Source organism: Ammospiza nelsoni, chromosome 6 (genome assembly GCF_027579445.1).
Source record: "Ammospiza nelsoni isolate bAmmNel1 chromosome 6, bAmmNel1.pri, whole genome shotgun sequence".
Taxonomy (NCBI): domain Eukaryota; kingdom Metazoa; phylum Chordata; class Aves; order Passeriformes; family Passerellidae; genus Ammospiza; species Ammospiza nelsoni.
In genome coordinates this window covers 52,922,583-52,940,764 of record NC_080638.1, presented here as the reverse complement: position 1 = coordinate 52,940,764, position 18,182 = coordinate 52,922,583, and the positions used below count along the sequence as shown (strand labels likewise).

General features: G+C 41.0%; 1 protein-coding gene across 1 annotated transcript in view; it reads left to right on the top strand.

Annotated features, from left to right (window-relative positions):
• Positions 1-2,939, top strand: part of BEGAIN (brain enriched guanylate kinase associated) — a 151,515-nt gene extending 148,576 nt beyond the window's left edge. The window contains exon 9 of the mRNA XM_059474539.1: positions 830-2,939. Within this exon, the coding sequence (XP_059330522.1) occupies positions 830-2,203 (1,374 nt within the window). The 3' untranslated portion in view covers positions 2,204-2,939. The remainder of the gene's footprint in view (positions 1-829) is intronic.
• The last annotated feature ends 15,243 nt before the right edge of the window (positions 2,940-18,182 follow it).

Genomic DNA, 18,182 nt, shown 5'->3' with positions numbered 1-18,182 from the left:
AATTCTGTCACAGGAATCTCAATGAGAATTCAGGTCTTAGTGCTTTTTTCTGCCGATGTGTTGAGGCTTATGTGGATGGTTGATCTGACAAGAAGTGTCCAGCTGAAGGGGCAAGAAAGGCAGCTTGATCTGCTTCTTCCCAGCACAGGAATAATCCTGTCACAGCAGCCAGCACTTCTCCTATAAGTGTCAGTCAGCTCCTCTGCATCTTCAAACAGCATTGTTTATCAAAGGTGATGCTGGAGGGCAGGAGCTAATTTGGCATGGGGCTGTAGACAAGATGAGCATGAGGAAAGACAAAAGGAGAACAGAATAGATATGATCTCTTCCTCCTTCCTCACTTCCACAGAGACCTCTGCACACCCACACTCCAACTGCAAATCACACCCAAGCACACAGTCTGGAAAGTGTTGCTGTAGGCTGTAATTCCCTTCCTGCCTTTTTAAGATTGTTGTTTACTACATACTTTATTTATATCAGTAAAATAGACCTGGAAGGGCTGGGTTAATGGCTGGACTTGAGGAGTGTAGAGGCCTCTACTGACCTGAGCAATTCTGTGATCATTCCTATCCAAGCTGAATTAATTGGGAAGGAAACATTTCAGTTTCGCAGTGTTATCCGTAAGCAAAAGCAAATGAAGATGTACAAATGTTAAGTAAACAAACAAAAATAATTTGATTACATTTGTTTCAAGAAATGCACAAAGATTGTGGCCATCACAGAGAACCAAGTATGGTGAGCTGTGTAATGTCATAAACAGCACTCATCTGACACCTCTATTGACATGTGCCCTTTTCTCCTCTCTCCTTGCCATCTCTTTATGTTGCAGTTGCCAACTGACTTTCAGGAAAGAGTCAGCATCCACCTGGAGAAACACGGCTGCAGCCTTTCTGTCCCCTTGTGCCACACTTCTTACGCCGATACCATTCCCACCTGCGTCATTGCCAAAGTGCTGGAGAAGCCAGACCCACACAGCTTGTCCTCACACCTGTCAAGCCCATCCACCAGGGATCTCAGTTTTCAGGACTCTGCTGGAAAAGCGGGACAAAGAGCCCAGTACAAGTCTGACATCTACTGCAGTGACACGGCGCTTTACTGCCCCGAGGAGAGGAGGAGGGAGAGGCGGCCGAGCGCGGACACGCAGGTGAAGGACGTGGGGTTCCTGCGCTCCCAAAACTCCACGGACAGCACCGTGGAAGAGGACGGCTTCCACTCCAGCTTCTCCCACGAAGCCTTCCCCGAGTACATCACCTCTCTGCCGACCTCCAGCTCCTACTCCAGCTTCAGCGTCACGTCTGAGGAGAAGGAGAACGCCCAAGCCAACACGCTGACGGCCTCACAGCAGGCCATCTACATGAGCAACCGCGAGGAGCTCTTTGAGAGGAAGTCGCCTGCGGGCTACGAGCACCAGGGGAGCCCCAGGTTCGCCAAGGCCAAACCCGTGCAGCACATGGAGCTGGCTGAGGACAACGAGAACTCGCCCACTTTCACCAGGACTCTGCCCCCGTATGCAAACGAACCTTTTCATTTCTCAGCCATAACACCACAGCAGGCTCTGGCAAACCAGAAAATGAGGAACGAGTGCAGGAGCACCCACCTTTCAGAAGAAGACTTGCCGGGGCGGTGGAGGCAGCTGAGCGTGGAGGACATTGGAGCGTATTCCTACAGGAACGCTGGCCGGCTGTCGCCCTGCAGTTTCTCGGAGCAGTACTACAGCAGCCCCATCAAGAAGGGGGACAGTCGAACGAGCCCCATCTATGCTAGCTACAAAGCAGACAGCTGCTCGGAGGGAGATGACATCTGCCAAAGCAGACTTGTGGACTCTTGCTTCCTGAGAACAGACAGTGGCCTGAACATTGACATCAGCACAAGCTGTAAGCAGGACAAATTGCCCACTTACAAAACAAAAGAACCAAGAGACCAAAAAAACGAAAGGATCACTGTCCAGTTATGCAGTAGCAAAAACATCGAAAACAGCCCGGTGTTGAAAAGGGAATACGTGGACGTGAGCCCCAACAGCTCAGCAGAGTCCCTCAACCAGAGCTCAGTGGAGGCCCCAGAAGTGCACCAGTCTTCCATGGAGCAGGGAAGCCATCCGGGGGCCCACAGCAAGCAGCCGCAGTTCCAGCGCACGGGGAGCACTGGGCTGAGTCGGAAGGACAGCCTTACAAAAGCACAGCTATACGGAACCCTTCTCAACTAGGCACCTCCCCACATGGCAATAAGGCAGCAAAGGGAAGGAGAGAGCGTTTGATGCTCCTAGTGAACCTAGAATGAGGTTCTGAGAAACAGGATTATTATGAAATATATATTCATAACGGTACTATATGTTTAAAACAGAATCTCTTCAAAAACGTTATACAGCACTTTTCACTTGACATCCTTTCCACATGGGAGACTGTCCCCTCCCCTCTTTTATAAACCTGAAATATTTTTATAAACAAAAATGTATTTATTAGACTATCCTAAGCTATTTGAGCAGAATTCTTTTCCCTTCAAGCAGGTTTCTTATTTATTTTTGTGCATGAGGCCATCTGTGCCTAAATTCTTGGAGGAAAAGGGTAAAACCATGATGACAGTGACAAAAAAAAATAAACCCACCTGATAAAATACCGTAAAATGTCATGTGAAATAAAAAAACCAAGAATGGTGAATTTCAAGAAGTATATTTTTTAACAAGAATGGAATTGTATCTTAAGTTATTTCATACAAATGTATTTATGAGTGACTAATGTATGCACAAAGTGATACTAATATTTTGTTCTTTTAATCCACTGTGTTTCTGCTTTCCTATTTTTCCTTGTATACTACCTCAAAAGTAATTGAGGGTTTCTTTGTCACATTTTCTGTAGGCTTGCATTTATATTGTCTAAAATGCATGCAGTGTCATAATTAATACTGTATTTTGCATAACTTAATAAAAGACACCAGTGGATATATTTTGGGGTTGTTTATCCCTTCATTCAGTAGAACGTGGAATTGCTCTGAGGGGCACCAGTCCAGCAAAAGTTAATGGCTAAAGCTCCTGAGCTGGATTGCTTTCTAAAGGAGTCCCTGTTTTCCTGTAAATTCCAGAGTTTAACTGGTTCACAGCCCATGGCCTCTGGGTGTGGGAGGATGACTTCTCATCAGCCTGTTGAAATAAGCAAGGAAAACAAAAATGTTTATCCACAGTCTTGAGTTCACTGGACAGGGTTCTGCATACTGAATGAGAGCAGAAAATTACTCAAAAACCAGTGATGTAAGCTCCTCCTCTATTACATACTTGACACAATCTTTTATGCCTTTAGGACTTTTATGCCTTTCTTCTTATGCAGCTTGGTGTTTCTAAGAGTGATTTTTCTGAAGCCTAAGGAAAGTCTGGAAAATCTGTAGCCTTTACCCCTGAGTCCAAGCAGCTGTATTTTTACCTGTACTTCTGGCATTTCCTCCAGCAATTTTTCTGTTTCTCACCATTTCACCATTATAGAGTATACAACTGGGACAGGAGGAAAAGGGAGAGAGCAAAACGAGAGGAAGAGAAAAACAAAAAGGAGAGAAAGGGAAATCCTGAGGATTTTCTTCCCAGCTTCAGTATTCCTGCTTGGTAAGAGGTAGAATGCAGCAATAAATATTTAATAATTATTTTAAGACATGTTCACATGTCCTATACTTAAAATACTGACTCTTGACAGTTCATGTATGGGGGAAGACCTTGCTTAATGCAGTACGTGGTAGTAATCAGTGGGATCACTGTGGAAATATAAACTAGCTCCTTGTAAAGCTAAAATAATGATCTACTCAATAGGTATTAAGAAAATATATTTTTTCTGCTGATTCTCTGAAAGCAGTTACCTGGCAACTGACTACAAACCAGGAGTACAGAACTGTTCATTTCCCACATAAGTATCTTCCATCATGGGGTCACAGATTCTGTGCACTTGGCATGAATAATTCCCATTGCTCTCTATTTCCACCATGTACAATATAAAATTTGTCCATTGTTGATGTGTGCAAGTGCTTGCTGTGCTCTTTGGAAGATCAGGCATCAAGTCCCTGCAGTTCCTCCAGGTTTGTTGCAGCACCATGGAAAATAATGGGCACAAATAATATCACACAGGTAAGGCACGAGATAGCCCAAAGTGGTGCTCATTTCAGTACAAAACTGTCCCAGGCCTTGTGATTTTACGCTCCCAAACTTGCTCACAGTGAGTGTGAGAGGTAGGGCAGGCTGCAAATAATTCCATGAAGTCGATAATAAACACGTACGATGAGGTTTCCAAAGGCCAAGAGCTACTTATGGCAGGATGTGACCTGCAGTAAATTGACTTGGAGATCCACAAGAGCTGTTATTTCCCCTTTGAAACACCAAGACAGAAAACAGATGTGAAAAAACCTCACTGTTGACTCATTCAGGTATATAAATTTAAACCATCCCTAAGGCAAGACATTAATTTCTCTGGTCAATGAATATAAGGATTTGTATGGAAGAGGTGAAAATTAACTGTTATCTCACCTAAGAAAATATGTAAGCTATGAAACAGTAAATTGTGTCATTTATGAACTGGAACACAGTGTCAGACTAATCCTTTTATAATATTGTTCATTATTTGACCTAAAGTGCTACTTTGGCAATTATACAAAATTACATTTCTTCTAGATATTATATCTCTGATTATTTAATATCCTGTTCTATTATATTCCTTCATACTTTTGCAGTTTCAAAGTCTGCTTCTATGCTTGACTTAACTCTTTTTCTCAGTTTATGTGCACTAATACATAGATTAAACCCAGCTTTTTCAGCCAATTAGTACAGGGTTTTTTCTGAAATAGCCCATAACCTTGTAACATTTTTCTGTAATGAATTCTGTTACAGAAAAATATATTAATGAATTTCAACTGAATCAATCAAAATAGCTATTAAAATTCTTCAGTTTTAATATGTCCATTTAAACTTCTCCTTAATTAGAAAAACTGATGGCAAGTTTGCTAATCTCCTATGAACATGAGAAAAAGTTACAATAATGCACCAAAATTTTCTCAGATTTCCAGATACACTATGGTTTACTGTAATTTTTAAAAAATAATTTGGAAATATTATAATAAAGGATTTATTTCTGTGATTTTGGGGTTAATTTTGTCACAATAAGTTTAGATTTATTGAGACAACCACAGGGAAAGATCTGAAGCATAAGGACAGAATTATGAGAGATGTTTTTACAATAGATTCAAATTTTCTTTGTGGTAGTGTCTTAATTTCTTTTCTTACCTTCAGTTTTCACACCAGGAGGAAGTAATTCAGAAAACTCTTGATGAGTTTTGGAGTATGTCATTGGAGATATTGAAAACAGCCAACAGAGTTCTGCTGTGCCATCAGACAACTGGCTTGTACAGACTTACAGGCACTGAGATTTTAGGAGATTGATCCTTGTGAGAAAAGGAGCACTTAGGTTCTGTAGGACATTTCTGACAGAGAATAGCCCCTGAAAGATCCTTCTCAGAAGATCTGACTTCCCTTTTATCATTCAAGTAGATGTAGTTTGATAAGCTCTACTCTTATGTTCATTCAATTACGAGTGTCTCCAGAAGGTAAAACAACAGATCTTCAGCCAAAGTGCCACAGACCCCTCCACTCCAGTGGCAGAGAATTTGCCATGAAATACCTTTTCCCAAGGACATGGGAATGGGAAAATATTCAATTTTCTCTTAAGCATCATAAGAATGCCAAGGTGGCTCCATGCTGCGACAAAACCTCACTTTCCCAAATCAAATTTCATATGCAGGATTTGTGGGTAACTATGGCAGGAATTCTTATTTGATTAATTATTTCATTTGCCATGAGTAAGAACAGAAAGGGCAAGTAAAAGAAGTGGCAAGTCCCCAACAGTGCAGTGAAGCAGAAGATGAAAAATATCTTTTTAATGATGAAAACCAAAAGCAGAATGAATATGACACACAACACTGATCAAGGGGAAAGCAAAGGGGGCTGAAAGAGATCAGAGTCAGACATATTGAATCACATATCAAAACAGAAAAGAATACCAAAATATTTCTAGGGATATGGGTTATAATTCACCAGGAACAACAGTGCAAAACTATTATGAAGTCATGGAAAGAAAATTAATTATTGAGATGTTTTTTCACTCCTAATTAATCTTATAAAACTGTGCAAAATCTCAATCATTATGAATAATGCAGGTCACTTTTGTTAAACTTTTTACAAGTCTAGAAATAGCAAAAATTTTTAAGTTTAAATCATGGCAAGCCATAACACAGGTCATTACCAACTCAACAGTTTCTAACTTCTACACCCAAACTAGAAAATTAATCAAACTAATTCTTTCCCCTTCCAGCACTTTTAATTAAAAAGAATCCATAATCTATCACAGAGCATGATTATGCAGCTACTTAGATTAATTTTCCCTTGTTTAATTTTAAAGTACTGATTGACATCCTTTGGACTTTCATATAAAATTCTTGCCCTCTGTTCATGTTTGCAACACTGTAACCTTTACAGACTATTGTTATATGTCTCCTTAAATTGTGTAGATGTGGTCATCTCAGATTTTTCTCTTGGAAGACACTCCTTTCAGGATATTAACTGCTTCTTATTCATTTTACTATGAGCTGTTCCAACCCCCTGTACAAAATGCAGTTGAAGGAAAGGTGAGGGCAACAGATTAGAGCAGCTTTTTTTGACCCTCCCTGCTGATCTGCGTGCATCAAACCATGGCATGTTGTCTACATGGTCTTATATCAACATTACCAGAAGTTTTTCATTGTTTTCCCAATCTTTCCTTCAAGTCTTTGAAAACAAACTTCATTGTTACAAACAGCTCTAGAGATTCAGTTATTCTTTGACAAGCTGTCACTCATTCCAGTGTCTCCCACATTGTTTTCTCTTTGGTATTTTCTTTTTACTGTATTTTAGTAATTGAGAGGGTTTGTTTGGCTGCGGTTAAATAGAGTAATTTGAATGTTTATGCAATTAAAGGTCTTGCTCCTTCTGTACCCCACAAGGTCTTAGGCAGCAGCTTACTGCCCAAGGCACCAAGGTTTTGGAACAACGACTTCATCTGCAAGGGCCAAAACAAGATGCATAGATACAAGATGTAGTTGTTGGAAAATATCCCTGATGAGAATTAAGTGCCTCCTCATCAACATACCCATCATGATAGATATACATTAATACTCTGACTGTGATTATTCAGAAAAATTCTAATTTTTAAAGTTAGCTCTAATGAATGAATATTTAAATATATTCAACAATTTCAATTTTTGCTTTGCAATTTATGAGTCAGAGCAGACATGCACAAGCTGCAGAGCCACAGCACAATTTACTACACTGACAGCTGTATGGTTTAGAAGAAGAGAAACAACAGCAAATCCCAGAATAATTAAAATTTGTAACATCAATGTCAGCCAGCGTCCTTTCCCATTCCAGGTTTTCACATGTGACATTGAAAAACAGATCATAAAGAATAAAACATCCTCAGGACATAAGGGTTATAAATTTCAGCAGGTTCCCACTCAAGAGGTTTTTTGTTAGAGTATTTATTGTTACAGTAGAAACCCTCTTAATCTGGAGACCAGTTGTGTGGGGTGACATGAGAAGGGACACCTACACTGAATGTCCAGACAGCACAAAACCTCTCTCCTCAAGAAACCACTGTGCCACCAACCTGAGGACATGGGAACAACAGCAGTTAGCACTTCTAACTAATAAATCACGAGTATTGACTCTGGTGGGATTATTTTTGACAAGGAGTTAAATCCAGATTTATGTTCACTTGATTTAAATTTGTCAATTTACTTCAATGGACCTTCAGCATTTCACAGTCTTTATCCTCCCAAAATGAGGGAAATGCTCTTATCCCCAAAGCCCTGGGAGTTACACTAAGATGACATGCCTAATCCCAGAGAGATAGTAAGGAGTTAGCTATTTTAGCTTTAGCAGATTTTAGGGATCTTGGCCTTTTGCTCATGCTATAACTTGAGAAGGAAAGTTAAGAAGGAAAGCTCAATTTCTCAAGCTCAGCCTTAGCACAGGAACTGAATCATTGTTTTCTGATTCATCCCCACTTACCTGAGCTTTCAGTGTCCACAATAGCCTGAAGGTGAGGAAGGAAAGAGCTGATACTGGAAGAAAGAAAATTCAAAATTTAATCTCTGCATTCAAACTATTCAAAGGCCAAATTACTTCTAAGACAGTCATGCTTGTCTACAATAAAACTGGGGTTTTTTCCATATTTTACCCAGAGAATACATACACTGCCAAAGAAAGTATGTAACTGAATTGAGAACTTGCATCTGGATGTTTGGAACAACTTGGATTTTCCTGAAAGGTTGGAAGGATACATAAGGGAATGGAGGCAGAGCAAGGATGGTTGTTCTGTCAGCACAAAATGCAGTAAAACTTTCCAGTCACAACATTTGCTGGATTCCCCTGATTTTTAGGGTACATTATGAAAAAGTCCCAGGAAAAGGCTTTTAGAAACAGGCTGTTTTCTTTCAATCTAATTTTGCCTTGTTTCCCCCATCTCTTTTTAAAGAGAAAAAGAAAAATCACGTTTTGCAAGCTGCAGTGATATGGGGGTTTTTGTTAGAGCTGTCAGTCCTGCCTATGAACACCTGACTTGTGTCAGTAGGGAAAAACAATCCTGAAACTAAATCAGTTTTACAGAATAACATTTGGTACTCAAGGAGAAATGGTCTAATTGAAAAGAATGTCAGTAAACAGCTCATTACTGAGATTTCAGAGTCCAGAAAGCCGAGTTGTGGGAACACAACAAATCCAGCGAACTCACACTTTGCAAAGACCCCAAACAATTATTTTATTTAAAATAGGTTTGGACTGCCTTTTACTTTTCTTTCATTCTCTATTGATGATAAAGATGAAATGCACTTTTTGGCACTCTAGATGACACCAATTAAACTTGATTTCTTGCTTCAGCTCATAACTCCACTTGTCTCTGACTTCTAAGACTACTTTATTTTGAGCTTTAAATTTCTGCTTTGTTTAGACAGACAGTGTTGTTCCCACTCAAGCAACCTAACTTCCAACTCATGAAAATGCACACACAACTCCGAAGCCCTACCAAATAGGTAATTTGCCCAACATTTGTATTTTATCCTTATAAAAGGTTAGGATAATTCTTCTATCTTTTTATCCTTTAATCTTATGAAGGATGGAATGTCTCTTATTATTTGATTATCCAGTACTTGACAAAATAGTCCTTTGATTATAATTGCATAGGCCATGCATATTGCATTACCTGCCCACCATTACCAAATACCCTATTTCCTTACCCTGATTCTTTTTTTCCCCTTTGGATGTGAAATTAACATTTCCTATTCTCATGTGAGTCCCTGGGCTACACTACCTCACCTCACACCTATGTATACCTAATACAGAGAAATGAAGGGAACAATTTGAACTCCCAGTATTTGAAGAAAGTCCTTTACCCTGGGCTCTCCCTTTCCCTTGCTGGGCCTTTCTCCTTGCAAAGCTTCTTACACTGAAAGAGCAAAAGCCTCAGCATACAGTATTTGGAAATTACTACAGAACAGCTGGGATCCACCTCATTTTTCCACAGACACTGACACTGCATGTATCATATTTCTCAGCACTCTGCAGTTTATATTTATACTCACTTGCAAGCCAAAGCTGTTTATCAATTCACACAAAAAAAGTTCTATTCAAAAAAAGGCATCCTGGCCACAAACTTCCTTGGCACATCAGCACCTTCTTCCCTTAGTGCCATCCACACTAGCTAGACACTGATACTGAGGAATTGCTCTGGATATTCTCCTGCTGAGCAGATAAAGCTTCACACAGCTGTTGGAAGAAAAAGCTCTTAGTGGAAATAAATAACTCAAGCAAACAACAAAACAGGGAAGACTCCAAAGAAGCAGGGCTGTTTAGAGAGCCCATTGGACTGGACTGGTGCAGCTGCCAGAGGGGTGATAAGGAAGCCCTTCTCCCCCACCTGAGAAAGGCTTTCCACCTCATTGCAGAGCACACTCACTCTGCAGGAGCTGCACAGCTGGAAGAGCCTGGGAGAAGCCTCATCACTCCAGCATTGCTGGCAGACAGCAACTAGCAAAGCCTCTTTCTCAGCTACTCTTTCAGAGGCTGGTGACAGTCAGATTTGATCCCATCTGAACCAGCACCAGTCTCAGACGATGCCTTTAAGGGTCTCAGTTCTTATACAGATGCTGCAGGAATAATTGTATCCACACAGCAGCATTCCCTCATTACATCAGTGATGGAGATTCCATGAGCTGTCTGTCTGGGCAGGTTTTGGAATCTGTGGCATGCAAAGTGCAAAGGACAGATGTGAATACTTGTTGGGGTGAGAGGAGGTAAAATGTAAGGCAAGAATACAAGAGAGAGAGGGGCATGTCTCCATTTCATGTCTTGGGCTACACAATCCTAGCTTGGGCTACACATTGCACAGTGACAGACAAGAGAATGAAGTCAGACCCATCAGAAAATAAGGGAGAAACAGCAACCAAGCCTGGGAACCTCCCAGACCTTCAGGATCAAGGCTACAGTTATCTTGCCATTATTATTGCTGAGTCTGCTTCCTGTTGTCCAAGAAACAGAGACTGGGAGTCAGGAGAGGATTCTGTTTTCAGTGGGCTCACAGGGCAGACCTGAGAAAATCCTGGTGTCCCCTGATGTTGCAGAACCACATCTGCAGAGCAGGCAGCAGAGCAGCAGCTCCTCAGAAATGTACAACAGTGATGAAAAAGCCATATAGCATAACTTGCCTTACCTGTCAAAATTTTTCCTATTTAATGGCAGTGTCAGAGTCAGCCTTCTCCCTCATTGTGCTGGCTGAATTAATCAATTTTTCTCTGCTCCAACCATGTGTGTGTGTCAGGCAGGAGCTACCCACTGCATTCAAATCTTATGGTTTCAACATTCATCAGCATTTTCTCTCCTCTCTGAGCACTAGTGAAAGTTTTCGTGCCACAGTTTATTTACAGTACATTCAATTCATGCCTCTAGCCATTCTAGAGACTTCCCACACACCAAGTCCTATACAGGCTTTAGGGCACATTTTAAACCTACTGAAGACACACAGACTGCGCTCTCTGGCTATGGAACTGCCACATTTAACTTCCTTACACATTTAAATAACATTGAAATTATTCAGAAATTTAGACAAATTAAAATACAAATTGTAGACATACTACTGATCTTGATTCTTGTCAGCATTCCATTTAATAAATTCTATTTAATAAATTATTTTCCCTTGGACTGCTGTGCTGGGATTGTTTGCCTAGAAAAACAGCAGAGATTTTTGCTGGGCCAGTCATTTATCTTTGCATGTGTGCCCACATCTTTAATAGGAGGAAATTATTTCCCAGCATACAGCTCACAAATTTATATGAATTATTCCCAAAAGTTATACATATATATTATCATATAATTACATTATGACAATTTAATTTTGATTGAAATTATTTTATTAGTAATTTAGATGAGTTCCAATCCTCCAGCAAGAGCATTTGGTCTGAAACCTGACAGGTGAATTGGCTCCATTATAAAAGCAAGGTATACACTTCTTACCCCAGGCACAGAAGAGACATTAAATTCAGACAGCTAACACACAAATAAAAGCCTAATTTAAACACTGAAAATAATCAGTCCAGAAAACTACAATAACACTACAGTGGGAAACAAATGTCTGTTTGTAGTGTAATTCTTTGAAAGATGGTTCCCCTGGATGCTGCTGTCTTTGTGGGAGGCACTGCTGCCTCAGACAGTGCAGCCCACAGCAGAGATGTCATTGTGTCAGGCTGACATCTGATGTGTTCAGTCTCCTGCAATGTGAGATCTGCTTATTATTTCCCTCTTCATAACAGAGGTTCACGGCAACCTATTAGCTCTATTTCTTTTATTTATTGCACTACAGTGTTCAAAACACTTCCTGAAAACAGGACTGCGCTACAGAAGTGCACAGCAGTTTGCTTTCCTTCTCCAAATAGCACCTTTTTTCTGCTTCCCAGCGTTTCTGCAGAGGGACAGTTTTGTCACAGGCTTAGATGAATCTTGGATAAAGGTGTAAATAAACACCTCACCCTGTGCCTTGGGACCATGTGGAGTACACAATTAGTGGGGAGTTTGTCCTGGTTTCAGCAAAAGAGACAGGGACCTGTTAAAGTGGATCCAGGGGACAGCCATGGAGACTCTCCAAGGGCTGGAGCCCCTGAGGAAAGGTTGAGAAAGCAGGAGCTGTTCAGAGGGTACTGTGTGACCCTCCAGTACTTACAGGGGTCTTATATAAGAGAGGGAGAACATTTTTTGCAGTGATAGGACAAGAAGGAATAAGGATTTTGAATGAAAGGAGAGAGATTTAGATTAGATATTAGGAATAAAGTCTTTACTAGAGGGTGAGGGTGGTGAGGCACAGGAAGAGGTTGCCCAGAGAAGCTGTGGCTGCCCCATCCCTGGAAGTGCTCAAGGCCAGTCTGGATGGAGCCTTCAGCAACCTGATCTCATGGAAGGAGTCCCTGCCCATAGCAGGGGGGATGGAACTATGTGGGCTTTAATGTCCCTTCCAACCCAAGCCCTTCTGTGATTCTCTGATTTGTAAGAACAATTTCCAAAGTAAGTTTGAGAAATCCCATGCAAATGCAGCAGAGACTTTCCATTGCAAACACCTGTGGCCAGCCCAGTGGAGGGTCTCCCCTGCAGCCACCCCGAGGGTATTTCAGCTGCCTAATGGTGCAGGAGGGGGCTGAGCACTCAAACTCTCACCTTGCAGCCTCCTCTGGCTCCTGCTTCCCCCTGCACAGTGCTGAGGAGCCATGTGAGAGCTGTCCTGGCCCAGCAGATTGCTCAGACAGAGCTGGCTCTGCTGTCAGCAGGACACTGCTCTGGCACCCAGCCTTCCAGCACATGGCATCTGAAATGAAACCCTACCTCTGGGAAGCTGCAGAGACAAGTGGCAAATGCATCATGATTTTCTCACCCTGATACCTTCTCCTGCAATGTGGAGTCCTGTGGGCAAGACTTCTGAACCTCTTATTCTATAATCATTCCAATTTAAAAAATACATTTTTTAACTTTACAGGGTGTTACAGGGATAAAGCAGAAGAGGTTCAAGCCTACCACCTACATCCTAGATGCACCAATGGGTAGCAGAGGTATTAAAGAGAAATCAAGTTTATCATCTCACTGATTGCACATGTCATAACACTAGAAAATGTTCCTAAAAAGCTGCCTGGAAGACAGAATACTTTCTGAAAAACTAGGCACCACACCTGTATGAACCTGAAAGAATGTGTTTCATGTACGCCTGCTTCACAAAGCAGCATCCTGTTATTTGTTTGATGGGAGATGGCATTCCAAACAGAGGGATCAGGGATGCTGCTCTTGTGTTGATATTTACTTAACAATGTTCCAGCCACAAAAACCTCCACCACACTTCAGCATGCTCTCCACAGGCCAGAAAAACACTGATGGCTGAAAGTCTTTCAGGGTTCTTTGTGGCTGTGCCCATAACAGGAAAGGTGCACCACAAACATTCAAGGATGTCCTGAATCATTGTCCTGAAGAGTAACTGAGGAATGACAGAGAAAAAAATAGAACAAGCAGAGGGGAAGAACACCCAAGGAAACATGAGGCAATGAAAAACAGTTCTTGAGATGTATTGCAAGAGCTATATTTAAAAGCAGAAAGAAGAGGTTAGTGTAGGATGTTGTGAGGGTTAGACCTGCACAGTGATGTTCTGTGGAAGCCTTTATTGGAATTCCTGCACTCCTGCAGTGACTTCATGGATGGGACTGTGTCCCACGTGAATGTAAAAATAAATCACCCAGATAATGTTGTAACACTTCAAATATACTTAATCTTCACGAATTTTTCTCCCAGAGATTCAGAGTAGTACTTGTTCAAAAGGGAATGATTGTAGAATTTGAAATGTAAGTATTCAGAGAGGAAATTAATGTCTAATTATGAATGTTAAAAATAAAAACAGAGCTATTAATTTCAGAAGCAAATGATGAGTTCTTATGTTATGGAAAAAAATACCATCCCTCTAGAAAATATCTGAAGAGTCGATTGATATTTTTTCTATTATTTACTCAAATTACTGCCAAAACTTTCCTCTGACAAATTCTCTCATGAAACTGTATTGTATTTTTTCATTCAGTTGTCACCTTTCAAGAAGATCTCAGGTTCAGTAATAATTAATGCAAAACTAAATGTGAGTTTATTAAACTAGAGGACTTTGGTGAAAAGCTTAGTACGACTAAGCTTCCTAACTCAAATTAAAATGGTACCATCAGGTCTCAGGCCAGATTATGAAGAATACAATTTCTCTGAAATTACTCCCTTGACAGACACCTAAGTAAAAGGCAGTTTAAAACACAATGAAAAGGTCATTGTCCTCATTTTTTAGGCCTGCAGTTCCCAAGGGAATGCTTAAGCATCCTTTAAAATATATGGAAAATGGGAGGGTAGAGAATGGGGGGCAGAAAGAGGCTCAGGGCTCCCTGCTACGTGTTCCTGCAGCAACATAAGGGGAAGAGCAAAGAAACCTCTGCAGTGCCAAGGCCCAAACAGACTCATCAAACCAGGAAAGGAGGAGCTTTCATTTGGTGGAACACCAAGTGCAGGAGCCACTTCACATGCCAAGTATCACACAGAATCACAGAATATTCTGAGTTGGAAGGGATCCATCATAATCACAGTCCAGCTCCTGGCAGCACCATCCCCAAGAGTCACATCATGGGCCTGAGAGCATTGTCCAGACACTCCTGGAGCTCTGGTAGGCTTGGTGCTGTGAGCACTTCCCTGGGGAGTCTGTCCCAGTGCTTGACCACCCTCTGGGTGAAAAACCTTTCCCTGATATCTAAACTAAGGCTCCCCTGACTCATTTCTTTGAGCACATCCAAATTTGAATGCAGGATTTTGTATGGAAGTGTTGACCCATAACTGTTGGCCAAAATGCAAGAATTTAGGCCCAGGTCCAGGTAACACTTTTCTTTTATAGAAAAAGGACACATTTTCTGTTGCTCCAGTGGATTTAGCTCAATTGCACCAAAGACAGCATTCAATTTATTATAAGCAACTGGAAAAATATGAGGAGCAATTTCTTATTCCCTCAGAGAACCTTGCCAGACTTGCAAACCTCCCTTTCCCTGGAGGGCATTCAAAATGCACCAAATAACAAAAATCCCCAAAGATGCATAATTAATGTGGTAGTTCAGCTATGACGTTGAAAAACAAGGAAAACATTGTATACTTCATTAATAAAAAGATTGTTTAAAATTGCACTTCTGAAGTTGAGACCAGAGGTCCAAATGTAAATTATACCAGAATCTGGAGTGCCAAAAGCATTATCTTTATTTTAATAATGACATGTTGTCTCCACTGCCTTCTCTGTAAAACTCCAAAATGCCAATTATCCAAGGAAGTTTACAGCTTCTAAGGTGAATTTTGCAATTCACCTGTCCCTGAAGCAGCCGTGACCAGACTGCTGCAGCAGTGCCAGAGTTAAAAACTGAACACTGAGAGGTTGTCCTGCAAGCTCAGCCACAAATTACAGCAAATTTATGGTGGTTTTTAGAAGTGCAGTGCAGGCCAAAGAGAAGCTCTTGGCTGTGGCTAGCATGGCAATGCAGCCTGAGCAAGTTACACAGCTGAGAGGCAGGTTCATCACTAGAGCCTGTCCCAGTCCCACCTTGCAGCTTCACAGCTCTGGCAAGGTCACAGGATGAGTGCAGCAAGGTTCCCCAGCTGAAATGGACCGTGAAGTTACCCCTGGATGCTGATGGGACACTTTGGCAAGTGGAAGCTCTGCTCAGCCAGGCTGCTGCCCAGAGAAAGATGAGATGAGATTTTGGATATGATGAAGATTTCACTTCATGGCTTTTGCCCAGATTCTGAGGTGATGTATCTGGTCAAAACATTACCTGTTTGAGGTTGCAACAAAGAAAAATTAGTCCATGACACGCCTAGAGTTCACAGATTGCATGTTTCATATTAATGACATAATAAACATTTTCATTTTTGTACCAAAAGCAATATGTGATTTGAACTAATGTCTGCATTTCAAGTAGTTCAATGCATTAAAGCAAATAGCTAATATGTGCAAACTAACCATCCAGACTGGTGGGGGCAATAGATCTTTTTAAGAAACTCTTTTTACAAACAAGAACTTGCCTTAGCGAGGATTAAAGAAGCAAGGAAAATGAATTAATCAAAATATTTTATTTGCTCTATTATATATAAATAAATTATAACATATGTGTAAGCTATGACATTCTTTCCCTCATGTTCAACTTAAATAATTTCCTACGGACCATGAGATGGAAGAGCTCTGGAATTTACTTACAATTCTTAGCAGCAAGCCAACAAAGGAAGTGGTTACACAATAAAACATAAAAATAACATAGTTCATGGTGAAATATAGCTAAATCATATTCAGAGGCAATTCTTTGCTACTTGCTTATAAACAAGTGGTACTAATCTGAACATAGGGAAATTGCTTTCTCAATGTAAGCTGGTTTGTACCAGAGAAAACACACTTAAGCACAAGTTGTTACATAAGCTGCTCTCCTAAGGATGCACTTCAAACAGTTTCTCAGTAGAAATCTTCCTGAGAATGATACCTGAGTTTTGCTGCCCTGCTTATGGAATTCAGAGACAAATGGATCTAGCTGAAACTATATGGAGCATAACTTCAGGCACTTTCAACCTTGGTGAACCTTCAACCTTCTCCAAAGTCTTCCTGAAAAAGTTTTTAGATTGATTTTAAGAAGCACTTATGCAAAATTGTGAAAATGTAGTGAGAATTACCTTTGGATGAAAATTTATCATCTCTGTGCAGTGCCTAGGTACTTCCTGGTATGCTTCTAAATAAGCTTATGTAGGATACCCAGGATGGGAAAGGGAGGTGAATAAAATGAGTTCCTTTAAACCTCCACCCAAATCCAGTACAGAGAGTCCTACCCCCCACCAGAGACCCTTCATCCCCATCCATGCCAGGCTGCTCTGTGCCAGCTGGGTCACTCTGCACGTCTGGAAGGATTCATCCAGCTCTGGGGCAGGGCCAGCTCATCTTACTGGAGATCAAGCACCTCTAAAACTGCCTTTTTTTCCCCCTCATAAACTAACTCCCTGCATTTCAATTCTTTGAAGTGTGAAAACATCAGACTGTGGCCACTCTGCACAGAGAGGTGAGTAATGAAGAGAGCAATGAGAAATTTATCAAAGAAAGGGGAAACACCAAAGACTCTTTGAAGCTCCTGAGGCTTACATTCATGTTTGCAAGTTGTAAGGCCCAAAGGAGTAAATGTGTAGTTTGTCTCACTTCTGAAATCACAGTATCTAACCTACAGGCACTTGGGGGAGTAGGGGATTCTCTGAACTATCCCCAGTTTAGTTCCACCAGCTGGCACATATTAAATATGGTCTTAGAGCGCATCTCCTCATTTAAATTCATTTGAGGGCAACACAGTTTGCACACTCTGTGAGCTAAAGCACTGTAAGTGGCAATAACTCTGAGACTTGGTGGGTGAGGTTTCTTTGGTTTTGTTTTTTTTTTTCCAAAAAAGTGCACTCCTGACAAGGTAAACCTTCTAGGAACTGATACAATAAAAAGGATCTGCAAGACAGTAGAGCAGTAATCAAAGGCAGAAAGAGAAGCAGACAGAGGAGAGGCCAAGAAAAGGGGACACTCTCCAAAAATAATAAGCCTCATTAAAACTGGAAAACAGGGAAGAATGGAGTGCAGAGTGCTCTGGGATTTCTGCCTGCCTTTCTAATGACAGCTAAAATGAAAGCCTGAAAGTCTCAAGTCAGAGCACAGCAAAAAGAAAAGGAGAAGATGAATGTAGTGTAAGCACATAGACTGCTATACCCTTAAATGCAGAAGACAAGGTGCTGAGACAAGGACAGAAAAAATGAAAATTAAATGGTGAGGATGCAAGCAGTGACTAGGAGGAGCTGGGATTCAGAGACTGAGATCAAGGCTAGCTGAAGAAAGAAGAGCAAATATTTTCAGCTGAGTGCAGGCCAAATCCTTATGTAAGGATAATGGGTAATTTGAGATCCCACAATTTTTTGATCTGCCTGCTTTGTTCTGTTCTGCTGTAGTATTGTACCTTTACATTTGCCTGTCCCCTACAGAACAAGCAATCCCATTGTAATGCCATATCTTATTTTTATGATGAAGCCAAGA